At 35.0% G+C, this 13,360-nt stretch overlaps 3 protein-coding genes across 4 annotated transcripts; 1 reads left to right on the forward strand and 2 right to left on the reverse strand.

Annotated features, from left to right (window-relative positions):
- Positions 1-1,495: 1,495 nt before the first annotated feature.
- On the reverse strand, positions 1,496-4,559 carry Mpcp1 (Mitochondrial phosphate carrier protein 1). Of its 2 annotated transcripts, none has more exons than XM_008196275.2 (3): positions 4,404-4,559; positions 3,629-4,063; positions 1,496-2,308 (listed from the first exon to the last, which is right to left on the reverse strand). In XM_008196275.2, exons 1-3 carry the CDS (start codon positions 4,542-4,544, stop codon positions 1,649-1,651), a joined length of 1,236 nt encoding a protein of 411 aa, XP_008194497.1. In that variant the 5' UTR covers positions 4,545-4,559; the 3' UTR covers positions 1,496-1,648. The 2 variants fall into 2 exon arrangements, with proteins under 2 accessions (XP_008194497.1, XP_008194498.1); XM_008196276.3 differs by having other exon boundaries at positions 3,629-4,071; positions 4,404-4,545.
- A 1,682-nt stretch (positions 4,560-6,241) lies between these two features.
- Positions 6,242-9,232, reverse strand: LOC103313307 (uncharacterized). The gene is made up of 2 exons (XM_008196274.3): positions 8,722-9,232; positions 6,242-7,021 (listed from the first exon to the last, which is right to left on the reverse strand). The coding sequence occupies exons 1-2, from the start codon at positions 9,097-9,099 to the stop codon at positions 6,248-6,250; spliced, it is 1,152 nt and encodes a 383-aa protein (XP_008194496.1). The 5' UTR covers positions 9,100-9,232; the 3' UTR covers positions 6,242-6,247.
- Positions 9,233-9,318: 86 nt separating this feature from the next.
- On the forward strand, positions 9,319-13,008 carry LOC660395 (uncharacterized protein). Its single transcript, XM_001813995.4, has 6 exons — positions 9,319-9,454; positions 9,628-10,028; positions 10,081-10,218; positions 11,685-12,160; positions 12,213-12,333; positions 12,748-13,008. Exons 1-6 carry the CDS (start codon positions 9,445-9,447, stop codon positions 12,970-12,972), a joined length of 1,371 nt encoding a protein of 456 aa, XP_001814047.1. The 5' UTR covers positions 9,319-9,444; the 3' UTR covers positions 12,973-13,008.
- Positions 13,009-13,360: the final 352 nt, after the last annotated feature.

A 13,360-nucleotide genomic window follows, 5' to 3' on the forward strand; every position in this document is an offset into this window, starting at 1 on the left:
AAAAATTTAATACCCACATTTATCACGCAATAACTTCGGAACTATTAGAGATAACCCTATGAAGCTTATAATCGTTGGAAAGCTCTTTAAATTATCTATTTTTTTCAAAAAAGTTTATTGTTCTCTGACTAATCGTTTTTGAGCAAATTGCAAATAAAACCAAAAATTGGTAATATTTAAAAAAATTCGTAACTAAAAAACTATTGGGAATTTGGCAATTTTCTCGATGCCAATCGATTCCCCGGATCATTTTGCATAAGTATGGATAAAAACAGTTCCACTTTTTCGAATAGTTTAGCCATAAATGAGAAAATAAAAAAAAGTTAACACCCCCCCCCTTAGAAATCGGTCAATTTTTAAAGTGTCTCTAAATCAAATGAAACCTATTCTATCTTATAGATTTTGATGTGCTCTTTCCAATATAAAAAAGCGTTTTCTCCTAGCTCCTTTAGTTTGGCCGTAATTGGCGGTTGAACATTGAAAAAAAGTGAAAATGGAAACCTTTTTTTGCGTTTTTCTCGGAAACTGTAAGACTTCGAGCAACGAACAAAAAACCATCTGATAGCGCTTAATTTTATCTATTTTTTCGACCAAACCCGGAGCCGCTCCGGGCAACGGTTCCGGCTGCAGAGGCGATCAAAGTTTTTCACTAAAAAAATTCATAAAAAAAAAATTAAAAGTCGTAGAGCACTGCGGTTTGTTCCATTGAATTCTACGGCTCATTTTCCATATTATATCAATTTTCCACAAAAATTAAAAATTAAAAATTTTTTACCTAAATTTAGGGTAGCCATTTGTCATAGTGGAAAATTTTATTCATTAAAAAATTCATAACTCGAAAACTAAAAGTCGTAGAGCAGTGCGGTTTGTTCCATTGGATTCAGCGGCTTTTTTTCTGTATTATACCAATTTTTCACGAAATTTAAAATTTTCAATTTTTTTGCTCAAATTTCCTGAGTAAAAACATTACCTTCAAAGTGATGAAAAAAAAAATTTTTTTTTAACTCCCTCCAGTAAATTTTTATGGACTTCTTTATGTCTTAACAACCCACAAAAGTTGTTAAAAGTCCACAAAAGTCCATATGTTCGATTTTTTGATGTTTGATTTTTTCAATTTTCGTCGCAGTTTTTGTCGATTTTGGGTACCCGGAACTTTTGTCGAGCAATAGCTCCGGAACTGTCAGAGATAACCCCATGAAGTGTATTATCGTTGGAAAGCTCTTTAAATTATCTATTTTTTTCAAAAAAAAAATATTGTTCTCCGACTAATAGTTTTCGAGCAAATTGGAGACAAATGCAAAATTTGGTAAAATTTGAAAAAATTCGTAACTAAAAAACTATTCGGAATATGGCAATTTTCTCGATACCAATCGATTCCCCGGATCATTTTGCATAGGTATGGACCAAAATAGTTCCACTTTTTCGAATAATTTTGCCGTAATTGAGAAAATAAAAAAATACGATTTTGTTTTAACTAAATAAATAAAAGACGTGGTGTAATTTCGGGGCCTTTTATTGGTTAAAACAGAATAATTTACGGTTTTTAGCTCTATTTACAGTCTAGATAACAGAGTTTGACATAACAAAGAACGCCACAATCGCTTGATCTATCCGGAAATACTGTTAATTAAAATACAAGTAATTATCTTTACAATTTGCCCTCGGCTTGTAATCTCTTCTTAAGCGACTCGGGCATTTCCGGTGGCGGTGGGCGTGGCATACGCATTGCCACTTTGAACGCATCATAGATAAACCATTGCAATGCGGTCAAAGTACCAATCATTACAATCCTGGGCGTCAGCCCTTTCCACAGTCCGGCCATGCCCAGCTTTTTGGCGGCCTCCAGGGCCGTCGAGCCCTTCTCCTGGTTCAACTTGGACACCACAGTGTCCGCAGGATGGCTGACAATCGCGCAGAAAACGCCAGCTATGTAACCGGCAGCGAAAGTGACAATCAACTGTTCGCCTTTGCTGCACTCTGAGCGTGGTTTGGGGACCACATGTTTGTACAGGAGTTCGACAGTTCGCTCGAAGCAGGCGAACTTCATCATGGTGTAGGGGATCTGGCGCATCCACAGAGGCACCAAGCTTTTGTAGAAGCCGTTAATGCCCTCCTCGGAGTAGATTCTAGGCCAGGCGGTGCGCAAAGTGGTGGCAAAGCCAGGGGAAGTTTGGATTTTCACTTTGGCGGCTTCCATTGGCGAAAGCGCAATGTCGGCGAAAAATTCCGCTGAAGCACTGGCGGCCAAATACAGCCAAGTGCGGTACAAGAAGGCGTTTTCGTCGCCAATCAAGTCGGTGTAAAATACCTACAAGAAGGGTGTTTTTATGACGCATTTTAAATAATAATAAGACGACTAAATGCAAAACTTGGCAATATTTCGTTTTTGTTAAATTGGAAAAATTCATAACTGAAAAACTATTGGGAATTTGGTAATTTTTTCGACGCCAGTCGATTCCCCGGATCATTTTACGTGAGATAGCATCAAAATAGTTCCACTTTTTCGAACAGTTTTGCCGTAAATGAGAAAATAAGAAAAATAAAAAAAATTGTTAACACCCACATTTATCATGGAATAACTTCGGAACTATCAGAGATAACCCCATGAAGTGTATTATCGTTGGAAAGCTCTTTAAATTATCTATCTTTTTCAAAAAAAAATATTGTTCTCTGACTAATAGTTTTCGAGCAAATTGGAGACAAATGCAAAAATTGGTAAAATTTTAAAAAATTCATTAACTACAAAACTATTCCGAATTTGGCAATTTTCTCGATGCCAATCGATTCCCCGGATCATTTTGCATAGGTATGGATCAAAATAGTTCCACTTTTTTGAATAGTTTAGCCATAAATGAGAAAATAAAAAAAAATAAAAAAAAAGTTAACACCCCCCCTTAAAATCGGTCAATTTTTAAAGTGTCTTAAAATCAAATGAAACCTATTCTATCTTATAGATTTTGATGTGCTCTTTACGATGGAACAAACCGTTTTCTTCTAGCTCTTTTAGTTTGGCCGTAATCGGCGTTTGAAAATTGAAAATTTTTTTGCGAGATATCGCCTTGAGTCCTATGCCATTTTGTAGAGTTTTTTATTCCGGTTGTCCTCCATTTTTCCGTTTCTCGATAACTCTAATAGTTTCGCCGTAATTAGCGATTGAAAATTGAAAAAAAGTGAAAATGGAAACCTTTTTTGCGTTTTTCTCGGAAAGTGTAAAACTTAGAGCAACGAATAAAAAACCATCTGATAGCGCTTAATTTTAGCTATTTTTTCGACTAAACCCGGAGCCGCTCCGGGCAACGGTTCCGGCTACAGAGGCGATCAAAGTTTTTCACTAAAAAAATTCATAAAAAAAAAACTATTGGCAATTTGGTGATTTTATCGACACGCCAATCGATTCCCCAGATTATTTTACATAAGATATAATCAAAATAGTCCCACTTGTTCGACTACTTTTTCAATCATTGAGAAAATAGAAAAAAAAAACGAAATATTTTTTGTTGATTTTCAAAAAATTGACTAATTGTCCAAGTGTGTTTTACATTTACTCTGTCTACACCATATATTCTACACCATAGTCTGTTTTTTTGGGGCTACCAGCTACCAACCTGAAATATCCCCAAACCCTCACCTTAAAAACCTCATACAATCCAAACTTGCACAACCCTTGCGCCGAATACCCAAAGAACGTGGGGGCCCATCCCAAGGCCAAGCCCTTGAACCCGTCCTCTTTCATGGTCACCTTAAACCCGGTGAATACGTTCTTATACTTGTTGGGATCGACTTGAATCCGGCACTTGACCAGATCAAGGGGTACAATTGCCGTATGTGTGATCCCACAAGACAGGATGCCCCCCATTCCGCACAGGGCGAAATAGTGCGCCGAGCCGAACTCGCAACTGTCTCCTTCGGCGGTCTTGGAGGCTGCCGCCGCCGCCGCTATCGTCCTCCCAGCAACGAGGGACTTCACCAGCCCCATTTCTTGCGGGGCCTCGCTGGGGGCCCCATTCTGGCACATCGCGCGCGACAACAACGACGAGAACATCGTGATCGGTGTTAAAGCGGCCTGGAAAACTGGAAATTACGTAAATTTTCCGAGGACATAACCTCAATCTTGCGTGACGTATGTCAAGGACCACTTGATCGATTTTCCCGGTTACATAACCACAAAATCCAATTTTCGCATTAAAAAATGCGAAGCGAATTAAATTAGCAAAAAGTGGTCACAATTGACCCAAAAGTGCCCGACGTTACATAAGATTAAATTTCATCACTTGACTCAAAATTTTACCAATAAATTCGAATAAATTTTTATTAAAAGGGCGCTAGAAAAGAGTTTGTGTCAAATGTGGGGTTTGTAAAAGCGTTATTTTGGCGTGAAAATGGTAAAAAAGTGGAAGACTCACCTGGAAACAATGGCTACAGCCCCGTGAAGGTAGTTCTCGTGGTCTCCGCTGGTGGTAATATGGCGCTGTATTGCGCAAGTGCACGTGGACATTGATCAAGGTCACGTGTTTGACATAATTAAATTGTTGCGTAAGGGGCATTGGAGACAGGTCATGATTTTGGCTATTTTTGCAACAAACCCAATGATAAATTTGAGTCTTTTTTTGTGATAAAATTTTGAAGCAAAGGCAGTTGTTTGTGGGGAAATTCGTTCATCGGGTTTGTCACTTGCCCTTAAGGCCTTAGTCTCATAATGGTAAATAATCAATTATTTCTTCACTGCTTTTGAAAATTTTGAAAATTGAAAAAATAAGAAAAAAAATGTTAACACCCACATTTATCATGCAGTAACTTCGTAGCAATTAGAGATAACCCTATGGAGCTTATTATCGTTGGAAAACTCTTTTAATTATCTAACTATTCCAAAAAAGATAATTGTTTCCGACTAACAGTTTTCAAATAAATTGCTCATAAAAGTAAAAATATATTAAATTTTAAAAAATTCATAACTAAAAAAATATTAGCAATTTGGCGATTTTCTCAACGCCAATCGATTCCTCGGATCATTTTGCATAGGTGAGGATCAAAACACTTTTTCGAATAGTTTAGTCGTAATTGGGAAAATAAGAAAAATAAAAAAAAATGTACCACCCACATTTATCATGTAATAACTTTCAAACTATTAGAGATAACCCTACGAAGCTTATTATCGTTGGAAAGCTCTTTAAACTATATATCTTTTTCAAAAAAGATCATTGTTGTCCGACTAATAGTTTTCGAATAAATTGCTCATAAAAGCAAAAATATGTAAAATTATAAAAATTCATAACTAAAAAACTATTGGGAATTTGACGATTTTCTCGTCGCCAATCGATTCCTCGAATCATTTTACATAAGCTAGAATCAAAATAGTTCCACTTTTTCGAATAGTTTTGACATAATTGAGAAAATAAAAAGAATAAAAAAAAAATTACACCCACATTTATCATGCAATAACTTCGTAACTATTAGAGATAACCCTACGAAGCATATTATCGTTGGAAAGCTCTTTAAATTATCTATCTTTTTCAAAAAAGATCATTGTTGTCCGACTAATAGTTTTCGAATAAATTGCTCATAAAAGCAAAAATTTGTAAAATTAAAAAAAACTCACAACTAAAAAACTATTGTGAATTTGACGATTTTCTCAACGCTAATCGATTCCTCGGATCATTTTACATGGGATAGAACCAATATAGTTCTACTTTTTCGAATAGTTTTGCCATAATTGAGAAAATAAGAAAAATAAAAAAATTTTTTACACCCATATTTATCATGCAATAACTTCGGAACCATTAGAGATAACCATATGAAACTTATTATCGTTGGAAAGCTCTTTTTCTAGGCTAATTTTGTGAGACTAATAGTTTTTGAAATATTGGGAAAATATACTTTTAGTACATACTGTGTATAAATCTGAATATCAAAAAAAATCGGTTGAAAATGGCAATAATTTAGCCATTTTAATCAAATTAAAACGAAGACACCGCTCATTTTAACCCAGTCAACTACACGCAACCTTAGCCACCTCCACAGCAAGTGACAAAATCCGATGAACGGCTAAAATTGATTAATTAAAAAAATGTGAAAATTGCGCCACAAAACGAAACATTCATTCATTTTTGATCTTTATCATTATCAGCAATGCTTCCACGAAATAACAAGTAGCTCGAGATAATTTCTTCCAACAAACAATAACTCAGTGTTGTCAATCAATTGTTATTTAAAAGTTGGCGCCAATTATTTCTTATTAAAAAAAAATAGTTCAATAATTTATATTTATAGTGAGATTACAATTGCTACAATTACTAACATTAATAACAAACGACGGATTTCCATTATTTTCCGTTTTAGTGATTTTAATATTTTGATCCGAGCTTGAAAAATCGCTCCCGTTGATAACAATCTCGTCTTTGCAGCGAGTTGTCGATAAATCGGCAACTTCACTACCGTTAATATTGTAGGAGATTTTATTCGCTTCGCTCGTATTATCCTCCACACTTGACATTTCGTCACTCAACACTTCTTCCTTAACATTTACCAACTCCTCAGGAGCATCGAGATTAACAACTTCACTACTAATAGTATTATTATTTTGAATAATCGGGGAAACCTTTGTGATGTTTTCATTAATACAGGGGAAATTCCACCGAGCTAGGCCGATGTTGGCCGACAACATTGCCGAAGTTTTGCGAAAGGCGCGTCCCGTGTAACCTTCGGCATTTTCCAAATTCAAATACTTGGCGATTCTGGAGGGAATTTCAAGGAATGTGTTTATGCCAACTGGTTGATTGTAACATCTGCCTTCATGATATCGCATGAAAAAACGCGAACAATCGACGGTTATTTTCGAGCGAAACTCGATGTATTTGCGCACTTTGTCTAAATGATCGGTGAGGACAAACATTCGGGGAATACCCGTATTTGAATCGGGGATTTTTACGATGAAAACATCGCCGGCTTCTTTCACGTTTTCCACTTTCATGTCGCACAGTTCGTGGTTGCGGCATGCGCCGGTGATTCCCATCAACATGGCGACCTGCAAGCGCAAACTTAACAAAAAAAAACAACAACAAAAATAGTTTTCGGTAAATAAATCTAACAGTAAATCTGAGAGCATTAAAACCGAAAAAGTATCAGAATGCAGTTTAAATTATCTATATTTTCGTAAAAACCCCAAGCCGCTCCGCGTAACAGTTCCGGCTACAGAGGCGATCAAAGTTTTTCAATAAAAAAATTCATAAAAAAAAACTAAAAGTCGTAGAGCACTGCGGTTTGTTCCATTGAATTCTACGGCTCATTTTACATATTATATCAATTTTTCACAGGAATTAAAAATTTAAAATTTTTTGCCTAAATTTAGGGTAGCCATTTGTCATAGTGGAAAATTTTATTCAATAAAAAAATTCATAACTCGAAAACTAAAAGTCGTAGAGCAACGCGGTTTGTTCCATTGGATTCAGCGGCTTTTTTTCTGTATTTTACCAACTTTTCACGAGATTTAAAATTTTCAAATTTTTTGCTCAAATTTCCTGAGTAATAAATTTGTGCCTACACCTTACCTTCAAAGTGATGAAAAAAAATTTTTTTTAAACTCACTTCAGCATATTTTTATGGACTTTTTTATGTCTTAACAACCCACAAAAGTTGTTAAAAGTCCACAAAAAGTCCATATGTTCAATTTTTGATGTTTGATTTTTTCAATTTTCGTCGCAAATTTTGTCGATTTTGGGTACCCGGAACTTTTGTCGAGCAATAGCTCCGGAACTATCAGAGATAACCCCATGAAGTGTATTACCGTTGGAAAGCTCTTTAAATTATTTATCTTTTTCAAAAAAAAATTAGTGTTTTCCGACTAACAGTTTTCGAGCAAATTAGAGTCAAATGAAAAAATTGGTAAAATTTAAAAAAATTCATAACTACAAAACTATTCCAAATTTGGCAATTTTCTCGATGCCAATCGATTCCCCGGATCATTTTGCATAAGTATGGATCAAAAGAGTTCCGCTTTTTCGAATAGTTTAGGCGTAAATAAGAAAATAAAAAAAAATAAAAAAAAGTTAACACCCCCCCCTTAAAATCGGTCAATTTTTAAAGTGTCTCTGAATCAAATAAAACCGATTCTATCTTATAGATTTTGATGTGCTCTTTCCGATCTAAAAAAGCGTTTTCTCCTAGCTCTTTTAGTTTGGCCGTAATCGGCGTTCGAAAGTTGAAAAAAAGTGAAAATAGAAACCTTTTTTTGCGTTTTTCTCGGAAACTGTAAGACTTAGAGCAACGAACAAAAAACCATCTGATAGCGCTTAATTTTATCTATTTTTTCGACCAAACCCGGAGCCGCTCCGGGCAACGGTACCGACTACAGAGGCGATTAAAATTTTTTACTAAAAAAATTCATAACTTAAAAACGATCAGGAATCTAGCGACTTTCTCAACGCCAGTCGATTCCCCGGATCATTTTACATAGACTAGGATCAAAATAGTTCCACTTTTTCAAATAGTTTTGTCGTAATTAAGAAATTAATAAAAAAATTGAAAAAAATTCGACTTGTGTATATGTACTCAAACTTTAAATTACCAGCCCTTGACGCAATTACTATTTGTTTTCATTGTATTTACGAAAAAATAAACAATAAAAAAAAACTGGCTCTCAGCAGGATACGAACCTACGACTTTTGAGTCACATTTGTCAACACATTAAATAAAAAGCGTAACAATTCAACGCCCTAAACCCATTACCTTCATAAGTAAATATTTCTCGTCAGGCGCCTGCTCCAAAAACTGGTTAATCATTTCCCTATTGAAAGTATTCGATTTTTTCGGCTTATACCCAGCATTTTGTCGCTTCAAAAACGCCCTCAATTTCAAATACTTGGAGATATCGATATTCTCATTGATAAAAATCGTCGTTTTCAGTATTGAATATTCACACCATTTGCTGGAAGGTGACCTCAGAATCGAATCCTTCTCCTGAAAGTACGCCAGAAGGAGAGCCTCCGAAACGGGAGCATTGTTCTTCGTCAAACACCAATCTTTAAACATTCTGTACGTGGTTTCGTAACGCTTTTTCGATTTTTCGGGCAATAAAGGCGGATTTGAAACGGACGTTTCTTCCATTTTTTTGACACTAATTAATCAACTTTTTGACAGTTTAACCAAACACTAGTGAAACAACATGGCCAGGCTGTCTAGAGGCTGTTTTCACTTTTATTACATGCGTTCGGAATGTGGGGAATGCTGCGCAGTGACTATTTATGTAACAAGTGGGATAAAGTCATTATAACATAACTGCGATAGGCCACACACTTTACACCAGTGTATTAATGATTGTGTGGTATTTTAAACAGTTTTTGTGCAAGGCAACGGTTGGCGATACTGTCGTTTGACAGTTGTAGAGGTGATAGGTTACAATTTGTAACAACTTGTACAGTTTTTTCGGTTTAATTCCCAATTTTTGATAACATGGATCCAAGTAAGTGCCCCCCAGTTTAAACCACACCTTTTCCACCTTTCGAAAATTGTCAATTGAAAATTTTCCTTTGATTTATTATAATTTTATGTAAAATCATTCTGACATGTCATAAATTCCCAGTCATTGTTTATTTTGGTCTTTGGGGATTAGAAATTCTCGTTTTTTATTTGCAGCTTTAAGCAAGGAGACTTTGGAGAAATTCCGTTCGAATTTCTTCTCAGACGAGAAGAATATTTTCGCTCAAAATGTGTGCTCACGTATTGACCCATTTGACGCCTGTCTTTCGCGTAAGGCCCTCGAGGAGACCCATCATGTGTACGAGCACAAGGTGGAGGCCGAAGGCAAGCCGGTCAGCAATCAAAAAAACTCAGGCCGGTGCTGGATTTTTGCAACGATGAATGTTATCAGACTGCCCTTTATGAAGCATTTAAATATTGATGATTTTGAATTTTCGCAAGCCTATCTGTTCTTCTGGGACAAGATCGAACGGTGTAATTTTTTTCTTAATAATATTGTCGAAACGGCCAAGCGGAACGAACCGGTGGAGGGACGTTTGGTGGCTTTTCTACTCAATGTAATTTTTTTTTTTTTAATTTTTTGGAAAAGATTTTTTGGGTTTTGTCTAGGATCCGATTTCGGACGGAGGCCAGTGGGATATGATTGTTAATTTGATCAATAAACATGGACTTATGCCCAAGAAGTGTTTTCCGGAGTCGTTCAGTTGCGAAACGAGCGCCAAAATGAATCAAATCCTCAAGACTAAAGTGAGTATAAACATTCAGAAAAGCTCGTTTTTTCTTATATTTTTGTTTTTTCATGGGTATGCCCTTTTTAGTGATTATGCCCTCTTTTCCATGATAATGCCCTCTATTTCATGATAATGCCCTCTAAACCATGATAATGCCCTCTAATCTCAGATTATGCCCCTTTTTTATTTTTTACGATTATGCCCTCTTTTTATTATTATGCCTTTTTTTCACAATTGCGACGTTTTTAGTAAATTTTGCCAGATTTTTATTTTCCAGATTGTGCCCCCTTTCCCCCGATTATGCCAATTTCTTTCCTGATAATGCCCGTTTTTGTTTAAGATCTTGAAAAATTTTTCAAAGATCCATATCTTTTATGATTGAAATAACCTCGATATGGAAAAAAATGTGTGACCTTTGTGTACAAATATGAATAATGTAAGATGTGTTAGAACATTTTTTTCTTTATTTTCAATTTTTTCTATTTTATTCGTTAATTTTAAATTTACAAAGTCAGAAATATTCTTTATTGTATACCTTATTGTATATTTTTTTACGTTCAAGGTTGGATTTTCTCAATTTCTCAAGGTTATAATGGAAAAAAAGTGATAAATATGCCAACTAATTAAAGATGGGAATAAGTTATAATATAAACTTATATTATTTTTTATAAAAAAATAGATACAAAGATTTAATAAGTACATGGAGGAATCTATTGCACGTTAAGACTTTATTAATTTCATATCTACAATTTCATCATTTTAAAATATAGTGTTTTTTTTTCGTAAGTACGTTATTTCCTCCCTCATTTTCCTTCCCAGGGAGGAAATAACGTAATTTCATGGTTGTTGGTTTTTCTAAATAATAGTAATAATAATTAATTGAAACTATACTTTAAGTTTTCTCTATCATTAGCCGTATTATTGCCATTGTTTTTTTTATCAGAGTAATGTAAAGGAAGAGTACTGATTATAGCGTCAAGGTGTTTTCTTTAATCATAGGAAATGAATTCTAAATAGAATATTTTAACGTCATTTTATCCTTGTGCGGTAATACATACAATATTTTTTATAAAATGTAGGAATTATTAACTGTCTAAATATGTAGAAATATACAGTTTTTTAACTTATTTTGTGATGAATAAATTGAAATTTTCAATTCATTTTATGTATTTATTTACAAAAATTACGTTTTTCCATATGGAACCAAGCGAAAAGAATAAAAAAATATAAATACAATGGGAATAAATAAATCTTTAAAAAGAAAAGTGTAAACAAAAATTAATATAGAAATGCAAATTCTTATTTTTTTCTCTTAACTGTAAGCTCAAAATGGGTAGTTAATTAGTTAAAAAATAACTAATTAATTTTAATTTTACTTGTTTTTTTTTTAATATTTTGGGTTGCTTTGAAACTGTAGTAACAAATATTGTTATTGCATTTGGTGGACGAGCCGCAGCCGAGTGCCTAATCCTCACATTTCAGTTGCGTGAATACGCGAAAACGATCCGAGACCTGATCGCCAAAGGCGAAGGCGACCTCAAAGTACAAAACGTAATACGCGAACAAATGAATACGATTTATCGTATTGTTGGCATTTGTTTGGGTGTGCCTGCTGAGACGTTCACTTTCACTTATTACGATAAGAACAAGACTTATCACAGCATTGGTCCAATAACACCTAAAGCGTTCTATGAAGAGCATGTGAAGCCTGTTTTCGATGTCGATAATAAAGTGTGCATAGTTACCGATCCGCGACCGTCTAACCAATACGGTAAAGTATACACAGTGGATTGTCTGGGGAATGTTGTGGGTGGACGTCCCTGTATATACAACAATCAACCCGTTGAACTTTTACTCGATGCCACGGCCAAGTCGATTAAAGATGGCGAGGCAGTGTGGTTTGGGTGTGAGGTTATGAAACGATTCGCCGGAAAACAGGGGATTTTAGATTTGAAAATGTAGGTTTTTTTTTGGTTGGTTGGGTTTGTGGTTATGGTTTTTTGGTTTTAGTCATAATTTTCCGTTGGTTTTTGGTGTGGATATTCAGACGATTTTGAGTAAAGCCGATAGATTGATTTATGGAGACAGTGCCATGTCACATGCGATGGTTTTCACCGCTGTGAGCTTGAACGTAAGTAGATTTTTATGTTGGCAGTGTTGCCACCTCAAACAAATATTTTTGATCACCCGGTAGATTGTATTCACACCGATATTTTTCCTGTTGGCAACACTTAATCACCAGAGATTTGGTGATTTTAGTGCTAATTTGCTTAAAATCGATAGGTTTTTACTTTTATTCGAGTATTTTAGTGCGTTTTTCCTTTACAAACGTAAATTTTTTATTAAAAGCCACAAAATTTCGCCAAAAATGCAGTTTTTCCAAGTCTAAACCATAAACTAAACCTTGGAAAATAACTAAAATAGAAATCTAGGAGCTTTTCAGCTCGGATCTAGTAGGCATGATTGTGAGCTGGCAGCACTGGACATGGCCAACTTAGAGCACAATTTTGACCAGACTCATTATTTTTTATTGTTTTTCTGACAGGAAAAAGATGAAGTGACGAAATTGCGTGTGGAAAATTCATGGGGTGAAGATCGTGGCGAAAAAGGCTACTTGATTATGAGTACTGACTGGTTCAAGGAGTACGTTTTTGAAGTGGTGGTTGATAAAAAGTATGTTCCTGTTGATGTTCTTGAAGTTTTTAAACAAAAACCGATCGTCTTGCCAGCTTGGGACCCCATGGGAACACTTGCCAATGTTTCATGTTAATTTGTATTTTTTGCTCCAATAAAATTTTGTGGCAATAAGTCAGTGTTTTATTTATACGGCGATACAAAGATAATATCTGTTTCAAAACTACAAAATTAACTGTCACTTGTCAATTAGTTTTTTCTTCTAACTAGTGGGCTTTTTTGGCACTAAACTGATCACCAGAGCCCGATTTGAACATAGAAAGTTTTTAGTTGTGACATACATGACCCCAAGAAATGTAAATGCGCCATTGCTTTTTTATAGTTTTGAAATAGCAAGTACATTAGGGAAGAGATTTTTTATTGGAATAATATCTCGCGATTGAAACTTGTGGTTGGAAACAAAGTCCGTGACTAATTCAATAATTAATTAATTCAGTTTTTGTAAAAATAATTAATTATTCGTG

The sequence above is a fragment of the Tribolium castaneum genome, chromosome 8 (genome assembly GCF_031307605.1).
Source record: "Tribolium castaneum strain GA2 chromosome 8, icTriCast1.1, whole genome shotgun sequence".
Lineage (NCBI taxonomy): Eukaryota > Metazoa > Arthropoda > Insecta > Coleoptera > Tenebrionidae > Tribolium > Tribolium castaneum.

What these genes read in the sequence shown, in the direction of transcription:
- Mpcp1 (XM_008196275.2), bottom strand. Translation starts at nt 4,544, where the DNA reads ATGCCCCTTACGCAACAATTTAATTATGTCAAACACGTGACCTTGATC. An exon ending in GCTGTAGCCATTGTTTCCAG is followed by an intron (nt 4,064 to 4,403) that starts GTGAGTCTTCCA and finishes CCAGTTTTCCAG; the next exon opens with GCCGCTTTAACACCGATCAC. An exon ending in GATTGTATGAGGTTTTTAAG is followed by an intron (nt 2,309 to 3,628) that starts GTGAGGGTTTGG and finishes CCCTTCTTGTAG; the next exon opens with GTATTTTACACCGACTTGAT.
- LOC103313307 (XM_008196274.3), bottom strand. Translation starts at nt 9,099, where the DNA reads ATGGAAGAAACGTCCGTTTCAAATCCGCCTTTATTGCCCGAAAAATCG. An exon ending in AGAAATATTTACTTATGAAG is followed by an intron (nt 7,022 to 8,721) that starts GTAATGGGTTTA and finishes TTGCGCTTGCAG; the next exon opens with GTCGCCATGTTGATGGGAAT.
- LOC660395 (XM_001813995.4), top strand. An exon ending in ATCAAATCCTCAAGACTAAA is followed by an intron (nt 10,219 to 11,684) that starts GTGAGTATAAAC and finishes CTCACATTTCAG; the next exon opens with TTGCGTGAATACGCGAAAAC. An exon ending in TCACCGCTGTGAGCTTGAAC is followed by an intron (nt 12,334 to 12,747) that starts GTAAGTAGATTT and finishes TTTTTCTGACAG; the next exon opens with GAAAAAGATGAAGTGACGAA.